This window comes from Apteryx mantelli, chromosome Z (genome assembly GCF_036417845.1).
Source record: "Apteryx mantelli isolate bAptMan1 chromosome Z, bAptMan1.hap1, whole genome shotgun sequence".
NCBI classification, from domain to species: domain Eukaryota; kingdom Metazoa; phylum Chordata; class Aves; order Apterygiformes; family Apterygidae; genus Apteryx; species Apteryx mantelli.
The window spans coordinates 75,213,434-75,233,435 of record NC_090020.1 but is presented as its reverse complement, the minus strand read 5'-3'; the positions used below and the strand labels follow the sequence as shown (position 1 = coordinate 75,233,435).

General features: G+C 44.7%; 1 protein-coding gene across 1 annotated transcript in view; it reads right to left on the bottom strand.

Moving 5' to 3' along the window:
* PDZD2 (PDZ domain containing 2) overlaps positions 1 to 20,002 on the bottom strand; it is a 148,013-nt gene that overhangs the window by 40,652 nt on the left and 87,359 nt on the right. Inside the window, exons 3-5 of the mRNA XM_067315910.1 lie at positions 17,127 to 17,269; positions 16,192 to 16,324; positions 13,974 to 14,141 (exon numbers count right to left, since the gene is read on the bottom strand). Of these exons, the coding sequence (XP_067172011.1) occupies positions 13,974 to 14,141; positions 16,192 to 16,324; positions 17,127 to 17,269 (444 nt within the window). The remainder of the gene's footprint in view (positions 1 to 13,973; positions 14,142 to 16,191; positions 16,325 to 17,126; positions 17,270 to 20,002) is intronic.

Here is a 20,002-nt window from a genome sequence, read left to right as displayed (position 1 = left end):
TTGACATTCAATTTTGGCTTTTTATTCATCTCCCTTCAACATTAACAGCTACACATAGTTTTAAAACTTGCACATCCTAGCTGTTACTTGTTGATTTTTCAAGGTGTTGCAGCAGTGATCTCAGAGTCCACACCTAGCACCAAACGCTCTGCAACGCAGTTCCACATAATGAGATTCATCTTAAGAATAAAATAACTATTAGTCTAATAAAACCAGTGCTTACAATTTGACTATCCTCATGAGGGATTCTTCCAGAAAAGATGTAAGAAATCAGACAAAAAAAAACCCTCCAAATACCCAAACCATCACTGACTAGGTCACAGCCAAAGTATCACCAACTCTCTCTACCATCTCCTTGAGAGCATGCCTAAAGTACGGCTGTTTAGAGGAGAGCCAGGACTTAATGCATCGCACAAAGTTATGCTGGAATTGACCACGTAAGCGAGAATACCCATTACAAGAGAGAACACCTCCCTTGCAGAGGGCAGAAATCATGTATCTGGTGGTTCTAGAGCAGTGAGAATTAATCAGGTGCCCAGCAGCAGCACTAATTCTGTGGAGGAGGAATATTTGAAGCACAGGGACAGGGAAAAACAAGATGGGATGCCTAGATGAAGCAGCCTGTTTTATCTCCACTCTGCAGATACAGTGCTGCTTCTCACTCACAGCAGCGTGAGGTGCTACCAGGCTGTACAGCTGTTTTAATTTAGCAAGTCAACGGCCTAAGGAAGCTGGAGTTCCTATGCAGGTAAGACCAATCTGCATATTTTATGAAAAAGCACACTTTATTTACATAAGTAATCCCACCACTTAATCTTTGCTCATCCTTATGAACTGAGCCTCTTCCAAGTTGCTCTCTTTACCCCTGCCGGATTCCCTGCCACCTCTCCCAGCACCTCGCGTCTCTCCCATCTTCCATCCGTCTTGGCTTCTTGCTGCTTCCTCCTCCCTGACCCTCTCCCAGTGCCCAAAAGCTGCAGCTAGGAAGTGCCAAGCATGCTGCCTGCTCACTCTCGCCAAGCCTCCTCCTTCAAACCTCTCCATCGCGACGAGCATTTGAATGGGGGACTGAGCAAAGACCCTTCCTTCAGACCCCTCCCTGAACAGGGACCAGGATGCTCAGAGCATCTCCTGGGGTCCTCCCAGCCCCAGAGCAAACCCCAGCCCGGAAACACAGAGGACGTCTCTCCTGACCGACAGGGATGGACCCATTCTCCCATTTCTGGGACCTGAGCATGGTCCAGCGCTGCAGAGCTGTTTCATTTCCGTGCTGCACATGGCCACGGGGCATTGCACCTGACATGACCACACAGCTTCCCGCAGCCAGAGCACAGGAGAAGAAACTCAGGTCAGCTGGCAGCAGCCTACACACACACTCTAATCCACACTGTTATATCCTATTTCCACACTGAGCCAGGGCTCAAGAGCCAACCGTTTGGTACATCCCGAGTTCCTGCTACACGGGCTCTTGTTTTGGTTTAGAGATTTCCTGCTTTTAATTATTTATTTTAACTATGCAACAGAAGCAAGTAGGGATGCATTCTGCAATTACACAAATTTCAACCTGGTGGGGTAGGAGGAAGAACAGGAGAGAATTGCCACCTCCATTAATAAAATACAACCCGTCCCTTCACGTCATTACTGTGCAATCCTAGAGGCTGTAAGCCTGCAGACAGGAAACACCCAACTGCACGTATGAGCTGGAGAAGGGCATGTGTGTGCAAACACAAACACTAAGTACAGCCTCAAGACATTCTTAGTGGCTTCCTGAAATTACATTTTATCCAACTTGGCCTCAGACTCCAGTAAGAAGCAAAAACATCTAAATTACCTATGTCTCTGTTTATTTCTTATTTTAGCAAAAATACTTTTCTGACATGGATTATAAACATTTAGGGGAAGACATTCTAGCCCTCACAATATAAGCTATGAAGTAGATCTTATTTAAGTTGTTGAGCTCATCTAATAAACCACCAAGGGTTTTATCCTCCTCTGAAAACACTCAGAAATCCAATCCACAAAGCTTTCAAGAACTCCCAATAGTCGTGTGTCTGTAATCTTTGGCTCCGACGTTGGCTGCACTGTCATAACTTAGACAAGAAAAAAACGCAGCTCCACCTTATCCTTCTGGCCACACGTGAAAGTATCGCTTTACTGTCTCAAGCCGGCTGCCAGGATTGTAACCATGCCATTTTAATTTTCCTTGCTTTCAAGGAAACGGAGCTTATTATTTCAGTTTTGTATGCCTCTCATTAAACTAAACTAATAAATCCTGTTCAATGCCGTTTCATCGTTAAGGACAAGGGGAGTTTTAATACACACAGTAGTTTTGAGGGAGATCTAAAAATAGAGACCATTCTGCCAGTTCATTAAGTAACTCCAGGATCAAGTGATGGTGACATCTCAATTGATTTCAAAGGAAACAGTGCTATCACGAACACACAGTCCTGGCACGACACCAGGATGAACAACTGCCCCCAGAGCCCTTACTCAGGCAAAACTCCAGCGTGACCAGGCCCTTAATTAGGCGAGATGAGGAGCAGGATTATAAAGAGCCTGCATTGTTTAACCACAAACAGCTTGGCAATCATCACCGATTTACAAAAACAAGGCAGCACACATGGGATGATACAATTTAATAAGCAAACTGCTTTACAGCTGCTGTTACCGAGCTCCTAAGGCGCTCTCTTTCCCAGCAGTGAGCCCATCTAACTCCCCAAGGTAGAGCCTGCTGGATTTCTTCGCTGAAGAGCGTTAGCAGAAGATGACAAGTTCAACTTGATATTTGGGAAGTGAAACTAGTAGGCAGAAAGCACTGAGAATTAGATGAGAATTAGCCTGAGCCGTCTGTGGCTTGCCAAATTCACTCATACCTGCACCAGCAAAGGGTCAAACCAACTGCAGCAAGTCCACTGCCCTCTCCTGCAGCAACGGTGTACGAGCTCCATGGGACAGCTCTCGACTTCCTCGGTCCTGCCAAAGTCAGGACAGCCTTTTCTTAAGCAGTATTCATATTTGATCATGAAAGCACCAACACTGCTACATACATAGGGCAGCCAGCAGAATAAACCCAGCAACTACTCTGTGCTCCGGTACTCTGTCTTCAAGAGCAGTTAGCACTGGCTCCTTCAGAGAAGGGTACAAAATGCCCTTACGCCAATTTGGATTAACCTGGTCCCTACAGAAAGTCTTTCTAGTCCCTCGAGACTAGCTGATGCCTTAAAGGCTTTAAACTTTCCCAAAGTTTGGGGGATTTTCTTTGAAGACTTGTTATAATTCTAGTTGTTCCAGTAATTCATGCAATTATTTATGGTTTTCAGGGACACAGCATGCTTTAAGCCTTAAATGTGTCTCATAGACAGGGAGCTCCACAGGCCCTCTTACCTTGCATGGAAAGTAAAATACCTCCACTTTTAAATTAGGTCTTTTTCTATTTAATTGAATCCTCCCCCATCCCACCCCCCAGATAAATTACAAAGTGCAGCACTGTAATTTAGCAGTGTTAACACTGCAAACAAAGCAGATTTTTTAATCAGGGTAGGCACTGGGCTTTCCACTGCTTACTGCTCTGGTTTTACTGCGCGTGCAAAGCCTCAGGGATGGCTGGAGAGACCGAGACGAGCCAGAACGCACCCGCGTTAGAGGCCGTGGTGGCCAGCTGCGCCCTGCCGAAACGCAGCACCTCCCAATGCCCCGGATTGCAGCCGGAGGTGAGCGCGCCCCCGGCCAAAGCCACAGGGCTGGCGGCAAGGCCAAACGCAGCCCGGAGCCCATCATTCCTGGAGCAAGCTCCAGGGCTCCCTTCTTCGCAGGGCATCGCCGCTCCACACGGTCACGACACAAGTGCCAAGATCCAAATGGAGCCGGGGACGGAGAAGAGGGGGAACGCCAGCCTACGTGTCAGTGCTTATTTAGTGCCTTAGTCGGTTAGTGCATCCTAGAAAAGCCTCCAGCACGGGACGCCAGGAGGGCTCAGGTCTGGGCTAGACTTCACACCGCCGGCGCCGGCAGCCTCCCCCCGCAGCAGCCCTGGGAACTCCTGCGCTGGTACGCGCCGGGCGCAGCCTGTACTTCCTCCCGCCTGGGGAAAGGGGATGTGAACCCAGGCCTCCATTCACTAATTATAAAGAAAGTGTTGGAAACCTCTCTGCTCATGTGCAAGCAAGGAGATCAGGAAGTCAGATAAGGGTTTCAGAAGGGGAGCTGCCCTGTTTTCTGAATAGATGGAAATGCTAAATAAACAAAACAAAAGCCTTTAAAGCAGTCTCTTGAAGAATGCCTAGTCTATCACTCTACCAAATGCCTACATTAAAAACAGGCCTAAGTTTTTGCTGTAATGCAGTAGTTGCTAGAAAGAGCATTACTGTCAGCTTCGAAAGGTACAGAATTCCTTTTTTTTTTTAATTGCTCTTTACCAAGTCCCTAAACTAGTCAAACATAAACCTGCATGTGAAATGTAACCTGGCACTTATCAATACCAACGTAGCAGCACCTACCACTTGCACACTCAGCAAACAGAATGCAAACACACAGCAGCACAAAGCAGTTGCTCTCATCTTACATAGTGCTCTAATTATTTTGTATGAGAGCTTCCCACGGCCCAGAACATGCTTCGATGAGCTTGGGATCAGGAACGCAGCACATTGACCGTGGCCCAGAGGATGCTGGCAGCCTACAAATTCTCAGCGTAGACAGACTTCAGCTGAACTGGTTTCAAAGACTCACTGGTGCTATGCCATTTTTATGGTCAGGGCCACAGTTAAGTAAAGCAGGTTTAAGTTTTAAATTTCCAAATGGTTGCTAAGAATAACAGAAAAGTTTTTAAGACCCAAACATTGCAAACATCCTTTTAAAGAGAAAGAAACACAGGAAATGGCTAATGCAAATAAGTTCTCCAAGAAGAGGATATCACAGATAGCCATGAGTCCTTGGAAACAGTAAGATCCTCCTAGCTATCAGTTCCCAATGCTTTTAGGGCCAAATTACTCTTCTTCTGCAACATATCATGATTTTTACTACAATCATCTTCTGAGCTAAAGAAAATCAAATTCAGGCATTTCTGAAACGGTTCACAAAGAGATCACTGCTGTTTTAATTTTTTATGCTTTAACACCCCCCCCCCCCAAATCAAAACATGTTTGCATGCAGTATATTCACAGGCCACAAGATGTCTCCATGTGCTGCAGAGAGTTGCCAAAAGATTGACCCTGGTAAACAGAGGAGACAAACATGGAGCTCAAGTTGTGTGAAAGCTGGTCTGACTCCTCAGCTGTTTTCTTTAATAACTGCTCATGGTTGAGCACAAATCTGGAGCCCATACATTATGACAAACCATAAGCTGCATCTGATCTTTTCTAATTACAACCTTTTTACTCGGGGTGAGGGACAAAGGCGGCAATAGACAGTCCTCAAAATAGACAGCTCTCTTGAGAACAGAGCAAGACCTCCCTAATACTGAAGTCAACCCACAGTTGCAGAGAACATTCCCATGATACAGCTGGTGGAAAGCTTTGGATTTCAGTTCTAAAACCAGTCTATATCATCCTAAGTAGATGAGAGGATATGGAATCCATAAGCATTAAGTGCCTTTCATACCTGAAGCCTGTGTATTATATAGGCTGTATTTATTCAAGCATAGTAAATCTAGAACACATTTGAGCTGAACCCAACCAAGACTGGACTGTGTACACGTTCAAGAATTTGCAGATAAACAAACTGCAGATGTGATGATACGATATTCACGCTAACTCTCAAATCCTAGAGCCTTTATCATCTTTCTGCTAATGCATGTGAACTGGATGGCTGTGACAGCATCTCTCTTGTTCCAGTGCCACGAGGGGGTTATTTTTAGTTTGTTAAAGGCAGTTCATCTCCTTCAAAGCTGGGCAGTTATCCAAACAGCCAAAGGAGAGATGGGCTGTACTGTGTATCTGTTGCTTTATGGGAAAAACCCTCATTCAGAAAAACAAAGAACATACAGAACCTGTACTGTAGATAAACTGTGTTTCTATTACTCTGCTGACTTGGCTTTCAAACACATTACATGGAAGAGCAAGAATTATAACTCTGGGCATTGTCTAGGCTGATATTTATGGTCAAGTCACAAAGGTTATCTTCCACCAGCCAAAGCAACAGAAGATATTTCACAGCTTGTAGCCTGCATCATATCTACAGGGAACCCTGCTGATAATCAGTCTCTGGATGAAACAATTTCCCCTAGGCTTGTCTTTAACACAGAGGCAGTAGAAAGTGGTCCAGGATGGCTGGAAGTCAGGAACAGGCAAGTGTGTGACTGCTGCTAGGAAACTCTCTCCTGACCTCAAGATCTTATCTCCATTAAAGTCTCCATGACAGAAGAATTTTAGAACCTGCTGAAAATAGTAGTTTAATGACACTGTCCCCTAGCTGCCTTCCATTACTCTTCGTCCTCCCCAAAATCATAAAATGCACAAAAATTCCCATACCCTCCCCAACCCCTTGCCTGCACCCCCAGCACCACCATCTGCCCTTTGCAATTACAGAGCAACCCCATGGCAATATGGAAGAATTGCAATAGTTTCTTTTCATGTGACAGGGCACCTAGAAACAACAGGGCTACTCACACACGAGAGAAACAACCACACTAGGCAAGCAAGATTTGGTCCCTAAACACTTTGTCATTTTCTCTTGCCCAAATTCCTCACTATATTTACTCTAAAACCTTGCATTTCACCACTCTTCTGGATTCACCGTAGGAGCCAGTGCGCCTGTTCAGCTGAAGCATGAGTGAAGGGCACCACACAGGCACAGACCCGCGGATACGCTAGACAAGACTGTATCTCGGAAAGGTAGAATACTGTCAGACTTCTAACAAACGCAGTATTTATAGTTGACCAGCAGCTCCAACACATGCTAAGCTGAGGCTGGACCCTGCTCTCGCCCGTCCCTTCAAAGGGATCAATGCCGAAGGAGACAATCAGTAAGAACGAGGCAGGAATTGCAAACGCTTCCAGCCCTCGCCGTGAAGAGGAAAGGAGCCACTCAGCCCTTCCCCAAGACCAGGGCTGGCCACATCTTAGCTTCACACCATGCTCTTCATCTTCCCTCCAAGTGAAATATTTCAGTGCAAAGCAGATTACTGACAGCAAAAGGTCTTTCTTGCTTCTCCAGGCATGCAATTCTATTTGAAAAGTGATTCATGTTTCAGCAACCTCTTCTGAGGTTGCAGTGCCTTAATGGGAACAAACGCTCAAGTCCTCTAAGTAATGAGGGTCCCTCCCCACGCTCTGCACACATTTAATTGTTGAGTTATGCTTCCTGCTCCTTTTCAATGCTAATGCTTTCTCTGAAATGCTCTTCCAGTGTTTCCAGAAGAACTTTTGACCCCAAGAGTGTTTTTAAACTTATGGCATTGTTATCCTCTTCCTTATTATGCTTGCATGGCTAGAGGTAATTACATATGGATTCTCCAGTAAGATAGAAAGGCTCACAATGGGAAATAACTAAACGTTCCTAAGGCTCAGATTAAAAAAAAAAAAAAGGAAAGAAAAAAAAGGAGGTGGGGGGAGACAAACGCATTTCTGCATATTCACAAAACAGGTTTATTTTTCCAATTTCAGCAACATGCCTTGCCAAAAACATAAGTGGGTTTTGGCACAGATAAAGAAACCCAACTCATGCAAAAAAACCCTGGTATTTAAACTTTAACCGGCGACATCCTGTTTCTGTTACAGTAGGAGTATCAGACCTTGGTGGGTCACGGCAGTCTCCGCATGCAACGCGCCCACAACTTGGATTAAGGTACACATCAGGCACTTAAGGTCAACACAAAATGATTCAATACTAGCAAAAAGGTTTTACAGCCCCGGAGCAGAGGGGGGTGGGAAACAGAGGAGGGGACTGTCAGAAGGACGGAGTCTCCTTCCTCCCCCAAACACCGGCAGCAAGCGTCTCCAGCGCTGCTCTCCCCCTGCTTCCAGCAGCTGTGCACTCAAGCCTCCCCAGGCAGAGACTGTCCTCTCGTATTAACTTTTTCAAATTTCTCATCCGTCCATTCGTATAAACCTGTTCAGTACAGTTGAATACTTAATAAAGAAAATACTCGAACATCATATATTGAACAACAGCACCAGAAACAAGGGCAAAAAACTTTCAGAAGCAACTAGGAATGCTGCACACCTCCATGCAGGCATCCAAAATGCTCCAAAGTCATCAAACGCTTTGCAAATTCTAGGCAGATCCGTTTTCTGTCCAGAGTTCATTTCCCAGATTGCTCTGCCACCCAGCAATACAGTGACAAATAGGTTCAATTTCAAGCAACAGAAATGCTAGTAAAAATGAATTAGAATTAAATAGTCCAAGGCAAATAATATCATATGGTCCTATTTCACTTGGACACAAATAATAACATTTTAAAATATCAGTGTCAATTGCACAAGGCAAAATATGGATTTGGGGTGGGAGTTTAAAATCCCCAAAGTAATTCTGGACAATTTAACACAAACTCTGTGGCCCGGTATTTCATGTCTGAAGTTAAGAACATTTTGGCCAAACTAGCTCTGAAAGAAATGCGCTTTAAGGATATTAATGTAATCCTTTTTCTGCCTGGCAGCACAAGTTTTATTAAAGTTAGAACTTGAAGAGACATTTCATGTTAAACAGGGTTTTACATAACCAGACTCTGTAGAAAGAGAGCTCCAATTAAATTGTATTTATGAAACTTTTATTAATGTAACACAACAAATGGACTTTTAAGTAAGCCTTACAAGTGATATTTCTCTTAAATTACAGTTTTCAAGCAACACTAAAAACTCTTTTACTGTGTCCTGAGGAAGCTGAATAGCTCAGAACATTGCCAGGCTGGAAATACTGGAGCAAAACTTAAGGTTTTAAAGAACTTGCTCACAGGGAAAACTCTGAACAGCCAGCACCTAAAGAAGGGATTTGTTTCTTTCTTTTTTTTTTTTTTTTTTTTCTTTTTTTTTAAGTGATACAGAATCACAAAACAATTTAGTTTGGAAGGGACCTCTGGGGGTCCCTGGTCCAACGCCCCTCTCAAAGCAGACACAAGTGCTGAGGGAGCTGGCGGACATTATTGCTAAGCCACTCTCCATCATCTTTGAAAGGTCATGGAGAACAGAAGAGGTGCCTGAGGACTGCAAGAAAGCCAATGTCACACCAGTCTTCAAAAAGGGCAAGAAGGAGGACCCAGGAAACTACAGGCCAGTCAGCCTCACCTCCATCCCTGGAAAGCTGATGGAGCAGCTCATCCTGGAGGCCATCTCCAAGCATGTGGAGGACAAGAAGGTGATCAGGAGTAGTCAGCATGGCTTCACCAAGGCAAAATCATGCCTAACCAATCTGATTGATAGCCTTCTGTGATGGAATGACTGCCTGGGTAGATGAGGGGAGAGCAGTGGATGTTGTCTCCCTTGACTTCAGCAAGGCTTTTGACACTGTCTCCCATAACATCCTCATAAACAAGCTCAGGAAGTGTGGGCTGGATGAGTGGACAGTGAGGTGGATTGAGAACTGGCTGAATGGCAGAGCTCAGAGGGTTGTGCTCAGCGGCGCAGAGTCTAGTTGGAGGCCTGTAGCTAGTGGTGTCCCCCAGGGGTCAGGACTGGGTCCAGTCTTGTTCAACTTCTTCATCAACGACCTGGAGGAAGGCACAGAGTGCACCCTCAGCAAGTTTGCTGACGATACCAAACTGGGAGGAGTGGCGGATCCACCAGAGGGCTGTGCTGCCATTCAGGGAGACCTGGACAGGCTGGAGAGGTGGGCGGAGAGGAACCTCATGAATTTCAACAAAGGCAAGTGCAGGGTCCTGCACCTGGGGAGGAATAACCCCAGTCACCAGTACAGGTTGGGGGCTGACCTGCTGGAAAGCAGCTCTGCAGAGAAGGACCTGGGAGTGCTGGTGGACACCAAGTTAAGCATGAGGCAGCAATGTGCCCTTGTGGCCAAGAAGGCCAGTGGTATCCTGGGGTGCATCAGGAAGAGTGTTGCCAGCAGGTCGAGGGCGGTGATTCTCCCCCTCTACTCAGCCCTGCTGAGGCCACATCTGGAGTACTGCGTCCAGTTCTGGGCTCCCCAGTACAAGAGGGACGTGGCGCTACTGGAGCAAGTCCAGCGAAGGGCTACAAAGATGATTAGGGGACTGGAGCATCTGTCTTGTGAGGAAAGGCTGAGAGAGCTGGGCCTGTTTAGCCTGGAGAAGAGAAGGCTGAGAGGAGATCTTATTAACATGTACAAGTATCTGAAGGCAGGGTGTCGAGAGGATGGAGCCAGACTCTTTTCAGTGGTGTCCAGCGACAGGACGCGAGGCAATGGGCACAAACTGAAACACAGGCAGTTCCATCTGAACATGAAGAAAAACTTTTTCACTGTGAGGGTGACAGAGCACTGGAACAGGTTGCCCCGAGAGGTTGTGGAGTCTCCTTCTCTGGAGATATTCAAAACCCGCCTGGACGCAATCCTGAGCAACGTGCTCTAGGTGACCCTGCTTGAGCAGGGGGGTTGGACTAGATGATCTCCGGAGGTCCCTTCCAACCTCAGCAATTCTGTGATTCTGTGATAACTTAAATCAGGTTGCCCAGGGCCTGCTCCAGTTGCGTTCTGAATATCTATGAGGATGACTATTTCAGTATATGTCTCAGCTGTAAATGATTATTTCTGGTGCCACATCCCTTTGACTCCAAGCACGACTTCATGATAGCCTTCACTGCGCACCTGCAAGCTGCAGGGGTTCCCTCTCCCAGGGCCTTCTGCAGAGTTCAGGCAGGGATATCGATCCCTCTGCGCCGAAGCACTGTGTCTGCTTCGGCACGTAAAAGATCAGGTGTTAACCCACTAATAGCAAGTACAGCAGGACTATAATTTATGGTTCTGCTCAGCACTGTGCTATATTCATAACAAAGTTAATGAAAGAAGACCTCAGACAATGCTAAGAGCTTCCAAAATCCTTCGTCCTGTAAATCTGGTGGTATCTTCTGTGTCTAGACTCTAGAATTAGATTTACGTAACGCCGGTCAGCAAACACCTGCCTGTTATTGCCCCAAGCCTCCCATGGTAACTACAGCTTACAGAAGTGAGACACAACTGCCCCTGAGCCCTGCAAGCTGCAAGTGCGCAACGGTTGGTCGCACACGGTTAGTTTTAAAGTTTTCCTTGTTCACCTGGCCTTTCGGCACAGCAGCAACAAGCGGCGGAGGGGAAACAGCAGAAGTGGAGTCAGACCCTAGGACTACAAAAAGGGACAGTGGACCCCCAGCTGACAATAAATCATTTTGAATTACTTTTTGTTACCTAACCACCCAGGACATGACACCACTGACACCATCCCTTTCAGGCTCCAAAAGTACTACTGTAAAATGAGAAAGAAAACTCATTAACCTCTTGTCAGAGGTGAGAAACCATGGGTAAGAAAGATAACTCCTGATCAGAGTCGGGCTGGGAATCACTTCCAAAGCGAAGGGCTCTGGGCTGAAACCGAGCTCACAATCTCGGTTACACTGGTCCAGACCTTGAGTACCTACCCCACTGGAAGTCTAAATACAATTATATCTGCATGAGTAAAAGAATAGACAAGCTTAGCTTCTGCTTTAAGCATCAGTCACACTGTCACCTCTTATCTACAGTACATATATGGAGTATATATATGAGAGAAAGAAACCATGCAGTCATCATCAAGGGAGCTGGAGGAGCAGAGAACAGTAATTTCCAAAGCAATTTTGCAGGAATATATATGATTATATACGTTAGATATATAGTTATAAAAAAAAAAAAGTGATGCTTCATGTTCATGCTGACCTTCAAATTAGCTTCAAAAAGCCTTACGGTGAAAAATCCTCCTTTTCTTGCCAGACCAAGTAAAGCCATGCATGAAGTGTCTCTCTTCAATACATTTACCTTCCTACATGCGTGCCCGGCTCAGCTCTCGCCAGCAGGCCGGGGCAGGCGGTGGGCCCACAGTGGGTCTCCCGCTGTACCGACCGCCCACCCCGAGCTGCAAAGAGCCGTGTCCTGCACTCCTGATGGCAATCACACAAGGGGAACGCAAAGGCATCCCGCACCCTGGATTAGAAAAGCAAGGATTTCATTTGCAGCTCAAGTGAAAAAGGAAGAGGATTTGGCCCCAAGAGACACAAATAACTTACATCCCTCTGAATTCCACCATTACCCCCAAATAAACAAAAAAAAGCAATTAAATTGAATAGAAATAGAGAGGAGAAAAAAAGAGCCTCTTGCCATTCTTTTAATTTGTTTGTTGTACTCAGATTCCTATGATTTTCCTCCCCCCTCCACCCCTCAGTAATGCATTATATAAGCACAGAGAAACTACCATCAGAGGCAAGACTGCCCCATAGGCAGGCATGATTGAACCAGCTTTAAAATCAGGATAGCACCACTAAGAGCAGCAGTGGCTCTGGTACAGACTCCAGGGCAGGCTATAAACTCTGCTGTAGGGCCCTGGGTGGGCTTGTTTGATGGGGTCTTCAGTGACATGCATGCTACCTTGAGTTTCCTCTAGTGTTATTAATCTGGAAAGGAAACACCTGATAACATCAAAAAAGCCATCGCTGAAAATCACAGAAACCCTTGCTGGAAACTCAGGGGCATATGAAGCGACAAATAATTGTTAACATACGCTGAAAATTTCACTAGAACACCAGGTAGCTGCATCCTGAAGCCCTATATAATTAAGTTTTGCAAAAATTGATTTTAACCTTCAAGCTTTGCTGAGCCAAAGCCTTGCAAACAATTACCAGAATTTGAAGCATAACATCAAGAAGAATTGCAAAATACTTTTAAAGCCAAAAGAATGCTTAGATGTCCACTGAAGTTAGCACACAAACACTAGAACTATCATCAACACTAAGCATCCCTGATTTATTTGTTTTTCCCTCCCTCCCACAAATAGTCAGCCTGTCACATAGAAGGAAAGACTGCGCAGAAATAAAGCAACAAGAAAACAAAACCTGTCACACAAAAGACTTGTTTGAGAGCACAGACTTGAAGCAAATCAGAGATAACATGCAGGTATAAAGTGAATACCAGCATCAGCTTGGTTATAGTACAAGACTCATCTTGGGGAGTGGTGTACTGCATGAAAGACGGAAAGTGTAAGAATATAAAATAAAAACAAATCAATAAATGAGACAGCATGTGTATGAGTCCTTCCAAAGGTTTAAGAGATTTATTATAATTGCCTCAGAAAAGAGGGAGAAAAAGACGAGAAAAGAAAAAGATGAAACCTTCAGTTGAATCCACCTGCTTTCTCTTGCCTGAAAACTAGCCTGTAAACTCTTTAGGGTAGACAACACCATTTTATTCTATGTCTGCACGATACAACAGAGGTCCAGGACACAGATGAAGCTTCCAAGAACTGTTACATTAGAAATAAATAACAATAATCCACTTAATCTCTGCTGAATGCAGCCCTGAAGGGAATACAAGTGAGATTATCAATTGGCAGAATTTATTCAGCAGAGCTTCAGTTACAGTTCACAGCCAGAGACTCTTGCTCTTCCCCCAAAGTCTCTTGGCTTCAACAGAGCAAATAACAACTTGAAGAATTGGATCATAAACTGTTAAAGAAGTTTAGTTACAAAAGGAGGGGAAAGAAGAGTGTGTTACTACACAAGCACTGCAAGAGACTTCTCATCAGTTCCAACAAAAGCATTTGGAAGTGGGTGGAAAACAATCCAGCAACAGAGAGAAAAACAAAAAAACCCTGTTGCCACATAACTTGGAGGACATGGGAGCTCTTACTCCCCGTGATGCTGCTTTGCTACAGCACAGTAACACAGAGATGGCAGAAGCTGCAGCTGATCACATCACTGGTTAAGCTCGTCAACCACTTTGAATGCAAAAGAGGGTTGGGTCGGATCGCCCCGTCCTGAAGATCTGTTCTGTGTCCAGCTGTAGGAGAACACGACAGATACAAACCAACATCAAGGGACAGACTAAAACATCACCAAAGCCACACTTACAGCAACCAATGTTTCAGGAGCCACATTCACTCCCTTCACATCTTCTTCTTCTGGCTCTTCATTTTCTTTATTATCAGTGCAAGAGTCAGTGTCTTGGACTGAGCAAGTGCTAAGCAAGTCTGGCAAACTGGTAGATGGGTACTTCAGAAAATCCCCTTCAGCAGATTCCTACCAGAGACACAACAAAATAGGTTAAATGACATGCAGAGAACCACCAAAGTCTAGGCGAAAGTGCTCCGTTTCCCTTGCCCAGTGAGAGCTCCCTGATAGTCTTCCCCAGTTACATATTTCCAAGTGTTCATAATGTTTCAGTTATAAAAAGCAGTACTGATTTTAAAGTGCGTACATAGTAAGCATAGGCCAATACATTTCTAAAACATTGCTTCTCCAACAGCCTGCTCCTCCATATTCTGAGTTTATTAGATGTCATTGCAAGAAGACTCAGAGTTTAGAGAACTCATTACTCATTTCATGATGTCCCCAAATCACACTCTGCATTCCTGCACTCTCCCTGTAGAATACGTGTGAAAGAGAATATCTATCTACATGCATAAGAATAGTAAGCTGATAACACTACTTAGCAGAACAAAATGAAAACTGACCCACCAATCCTATATCTACTCTGTCCTAAATGCTTAAGGATCTGTCTCCATTCTTTGGCATGTTTTCCGGTAGGTAAACACATGCATAAACTGAAAGCAGCGACGAGACAGAGTCTCATTTTATTGCTTTCAGAACAGATCCTGCGTTCAGAGTGCTCACCAGGCCAGACTGCAAGGCTGCTTTCCCATACTAACAAATAATATCCAAAAAGATCTGCTGGAGAACACTTCACCTATTTACACATTCCTCAAACTGCTTGACACAAGGCAAAGATTAGATCCTCAGTTGCTTGGGTTACCAAGTTCTCCTCCCAGTGACATGAAAATTGTCCAAGTACACAGAGTATGGGCCAAAAGTTTGATCAGAACTGTGAGGAGCTTTATGCTGTAAGCTTATTCATGATTATTTTGATGCAGTTATTACATGAACAGGGAAATAATTTTAGGATGCAATTTATGCAGGCTACTCTCTCGCTTTTTGGAAGAGGCCCAATTGTCTAAACAAAGTACAAAATGTACCTACTTTAGTTCAAAGTGTCTTGTTTTCAGAATAAACACTGGTGGGGCTAATACCACATTGGGAGCCTACAGAAGGTCTCGAATGAATTTCACTCTCTAGCAAAACATTAGAGAAGATACAGGCTCTTTGCTTTGAATATCATCAGGTAAAGTCTCTTCTAGACAAACAGGAGCATAAAGCATTCCAGGAAGCCGTAAGAGCATCCAGAAATTAAACCCATATTAAACCCCATTCAGGCTAGGGCAAACTAAAGGTGAAGCTGAAAAAAAAGTAAATAAATGAAATCCTACCCAAGAGGTTCTGGCCACCACCCCAATTTCACACCTGTCCCTGCCCCACAGGTCCATCCTTGGCACACCAGGAACCCCAGCCACTTCTATGATCTGGCTTGGCAGCCCAACAAACACTTGCATCAAGCCAAATGAAGGAGCAGCAAGCTGTGGTCTGGGAGAGGAGAGTGCACTTGGGTGGGCAGGCATTTCTTAAAGGAAAAATACTGTACAATATCCCCCCAATCTCTCCTGTGATGAAAGCAAACTAAGAGCCCTACTGATAAATGAGTTCCACTCTCATTTCCCTGAAATTTCATGCTACTTTATCTGCAAGAACTTCACTCCAAGCTATTAACGAGGACAAATTAAGGAATTCAAACTAAGAGATCATCATCGAGAGACCTAAAGCACACAGATATGACAAGAGATAAGAGCTACAGAGGCTACACATGCAGAATCTGAAGAGGCTGAGAACAGCCTGCTTTATTTAGCAGGCTACATATATTTTAAGAAAATGTTTTTGGCTAGAACATAAGTAATCTCTGCATGAATAAATACAGACTCATTTGCACACAGAACTACTGTGACAATACAAGCAAATTACTAAGTTGGCCTCTATCTTGCTGATTTGCCACGGATCTAATGCAGCTACCGATACATTTTTCAATAGCCGTATGTTAAACTTGGAGAAGCAAATGTGCATGCATAGCCTCATATCACAGCTATTAAAAATCTGCCCTTTATATACAGTGCATGCACAAACACTTTTAAACAGCTATTCAGGGGATCACCGAGGACAAGCACAGAGGATTTACTGAACATACCTTGCTAGCTACCACTAGCTGCACCAGGCCAGCTGCAGAGCGAAGAAGGGCCACAGCTTCCTGGTGGGAAAGCCCAACCAATGACTGCCCGTTGATCATGAGGAGCTCATCGCCGGATGTCAATCTGCCGTCCCTATGGAAACAAAGTAGGAACACTGAGCTACAGAAGAGGATCTTCTGCTGATGCTGTACTTAGACAGTATATGTTGGTGTGCAGAGACATGCAAAAAACGTGACTTGGTTGAAGCTGAACTCAAATTGATTTTTGGCTGTGTTATTTGCCCTAAGGGTGGAAAGCGGCAGGAACAAAGAAAGGTGCTCAGAAGGGGCTCCACAGCAAATCATTTAGGAATGCGTTATAAACAGAGCCGTTCCCCCTTCCCTCTGGGACCAGGTTCCCCTCGCATTTTTCCCAGGTCCCGCTGGAGATCGCCAAGGCTAATCCCCTTCCAGCAAGACAGCTCCGTTGTGCTCTCAGCCACGGGCCCCATCTCACTTCCCTGGGCCAAGAGTCCGTAGCAAATGCCCAGGGCACATTGCCAACGTGCAAGGACTTTGTCCTCACCCTTTCCCATGGGCCGGGTGGGTTACTTTCCAGGCTCTGTCACCAAGTAGTCGAGGGTCAAGAAAAGGCAATCATAGTCAGCCTGGGGGTACTGCCCTTCAGAGAAATCAATATACACTTGTAATGAAAGCAACTGTTTGACCTTTCTATACCTTGGATTAAACATGCTGGAAGGGGACTCTGTGACCAATCACAAAAACAAGCTTTTAAGCTAAAAATCCCATAGTCTCTTCCTGTAACAAGGACAACGGTTTCAACAGTGGCAGGGCAAATTGCCCCAGCTTGTCTTTTGAGTTCAGCTAACAGAGATGGCAATGGATGGTCAATCACACATACTTCAAGCTTTGCAAAGGAACCAGTGTCACCTCACCTGTGTGCGGGGCCTCCTTCCTCCACGTGGGTGACGATGATGCTGTGAGGGGATCGCTTTGACCCTCTGCCTCCTGTTATCTGGATTCCCAGTCCGTCCGTCCCCTTCAGTATGTGCATCTTCCATATACGGCAACCTTCTCGCTGGGAGAAAACGTGCAGAGAGTCCTTGAATTTGCATTTAGACAGTAAGAGAGCGTCCTGAAAACGCCTACTGGTTTAGGACACAGGCGCAGGGGTGTAGGTGAGGGCTGCGAGGCTACAGAAGGGAGCGATTTGCAGGCCGACAGCCTTCCTGCCCATCACCATACACCTGTATAGCTCGAGCCATACAGCCGCGCTGAGCAAGTTGCCTTTCTTATCTGTGGTCCAAGCGAAGGAGGCAGAAAGGAGGAGGCAGCACAGGTTAGTTCAGCACGTGGAGATTTCCTCGCAGGGCTGTTTGCAGCTTCTTTCTGAGCTACGCAGAACCACCGCTCGCTACGCCCTGATCCTTCCAGCAGCAGCCAGCAGCCTCGAACCCCTTTGCCAAAATTGCCTTGAGAGGAAAGTCAAAGATCTGCAGTAGCTGTGCAAACGGGCTGCAGAAGAGCAAAAGGCCGTTCGAGAGGGACCTCAAACACCGCGGTAACGCAGCTGCTATTGCAGCAGGGACTCGACTTGCGTCATACGGCAGCGTTGACCTCTCCAGAGAGGCTTGCAGTATTTGAGATATAGGAAAGAAAATACCAGCCGCCCATCAAATATTCCCCTATTTGACAGCTGTTGTACCAACCGGAAATAATAAAACTTACCACACAGAATAACTTTTAAATAGAAGCAAGGTAATAAATGACATTTAGGACATCTTTATTTTTATTTATTTAAATTGATTATAAATATTTTCCCCAAAAGTGCTTTACAAACTCTGGAGCAATACAAAATGCAAAACAGAAAACTAGCTTTGAGGTGTCCTGCTGGAAGGATTGGGCCCAAAGGAACACAAGAGTGGCAGATATTAGCAGAACAAAAATGGAAAGAGAAAAACAAGCAAGCAAGCAAGCAACATTAGGCAATTGCTGGGACTCTCTCAAAGAGAGGGGAAGAATCAGGGTAGCAGAATTACGAGAAATTCTCAAAAGTTTTCAAGCTTGGAAGACACAGGAAAATGCACAATTAGGGTATATTTTTTAGGCCACTTGCTGAAGTCACTCAACACTGGCTCATCTCTCTGGACATCTATTTCTGACCGGTTCTGTTCTGCATGCAAGTGGTGTTCTTACAGTACACAAATGCCCAAGGAGTGACAATGATTAAAATTTCATGCCAAACTGTGAAGAGCACATTAAAAAAAAAAAAAAAAAAAAAAAAAAAAATCACTGCTTGTCTCTGAGAAGTGGAACTGCTAAGTACATCAGTGAACCTAAGGTTTGTGGCAACTTGCAGACTACAGGCCAATTTTTTTTTTCCATCAGAGCCTTTATTAACTGCAAAAAAATGCAATTTTTTTTTAAAACAACCACTGGGGCCCTGTGCTGAGACGTTTAAATGCAATGCCAGATGAGTTTTTCCACATATGAGAACAAAGAGGACAGCATCGACATCAATATCTAAGAACAAAGTGATAAATAATAATGTTACACAGCCCCTAGACCAGAGGTATGAGAAACAGGAAAAACAAACTCAGTGTCTTAAGGGGTAACCCAAAAGTTTGATCCTGAAAACATATACACCTGTGGGTAATTTGTTAACTTGAAAGCCAAGCACGTGAGCAATATCCCAACAGGTTTAACTGGGATCCTAAATACATTGATAAAAAACACAGTCTCCTGTTGAGTAACAGGGCATGTCAGGACAGAGAATACCTTGAGACAAATTAGACTGATACATGAAACACCTTGTTAAACGCAGGGGCAAAAGTCAACTATATTTATCTACACACAAAGCAGAACTTAGCTACAGCACAAGAACGCTCCAGAGAGACTTACTTGCTATAAAGTGCCTCGTACCCATAATAAAAATAGTATAACAGAGAAATACAATCTTTCTCTCTCCCTGAAGCCAAGACCAGGCTAAAATGATGACAATCTATCTCCTCACAAGATGCAGTTCTGAGTGTCCAGTCGCCGAATTCATTTTCGAAGCACACCCTCTAATGAAGTTCAGCAATGCAGTCATCAAACTGTGTTTAACAACATGCAAAAGCTCTGTGCAATGATAGTTACGCAAAGGCCTACAACATGCAGTGCCCACTTGCGTTCCTCAAACTATCATGCATTAAAAAACCCCCACAAATCTATTCTTAACTGACCTGCGCACTCAAATATTCATTTACCTAGCAAAACACTCAATAGCAGCAAATTACGAGACTCCACTGCTCTTAATACAAGAGCCATCTTATTCCCCTCGAAGTCCCACTGAAATCAAAAGCACTTGCAAAGTGAGGCATTTCTTAGTCCAAATACGGGTGGCAGAATCCAGCCACACTAAAAACAGCAAAACAATCTGGCATATGCCCAAATATGTATTCCTTTCACTAGTTTTAAAATGACTTGTTCACATTCTGTTTAAAAAAAAAGAAAAGAAAAGGCTGTCGTTCGAGTTCCTGCTGGTCATCTATATGCATTTCACTGGAATAAGCAATTCAGTGTTGACTGGAAATCAGATCGCCTCACTGTTCTGTCACTCTTCTTGATAAAAACATTCATAGCTATTTATTTAATCACACCGGTGCTGTTACAAAGCAACCCCCCCCCAATACCCACATACCTTTGAGGTACCTCACTCCAAGTTTTTAAGAGCTGAACATTTTAAAAAGCAGATTCCTAGTCTCTGTTGGAGGTCTCTCGGAGAACGGGGGGTGCTCGGCAGAATCCCCTTCCCTCCGCGTGAGGTTGC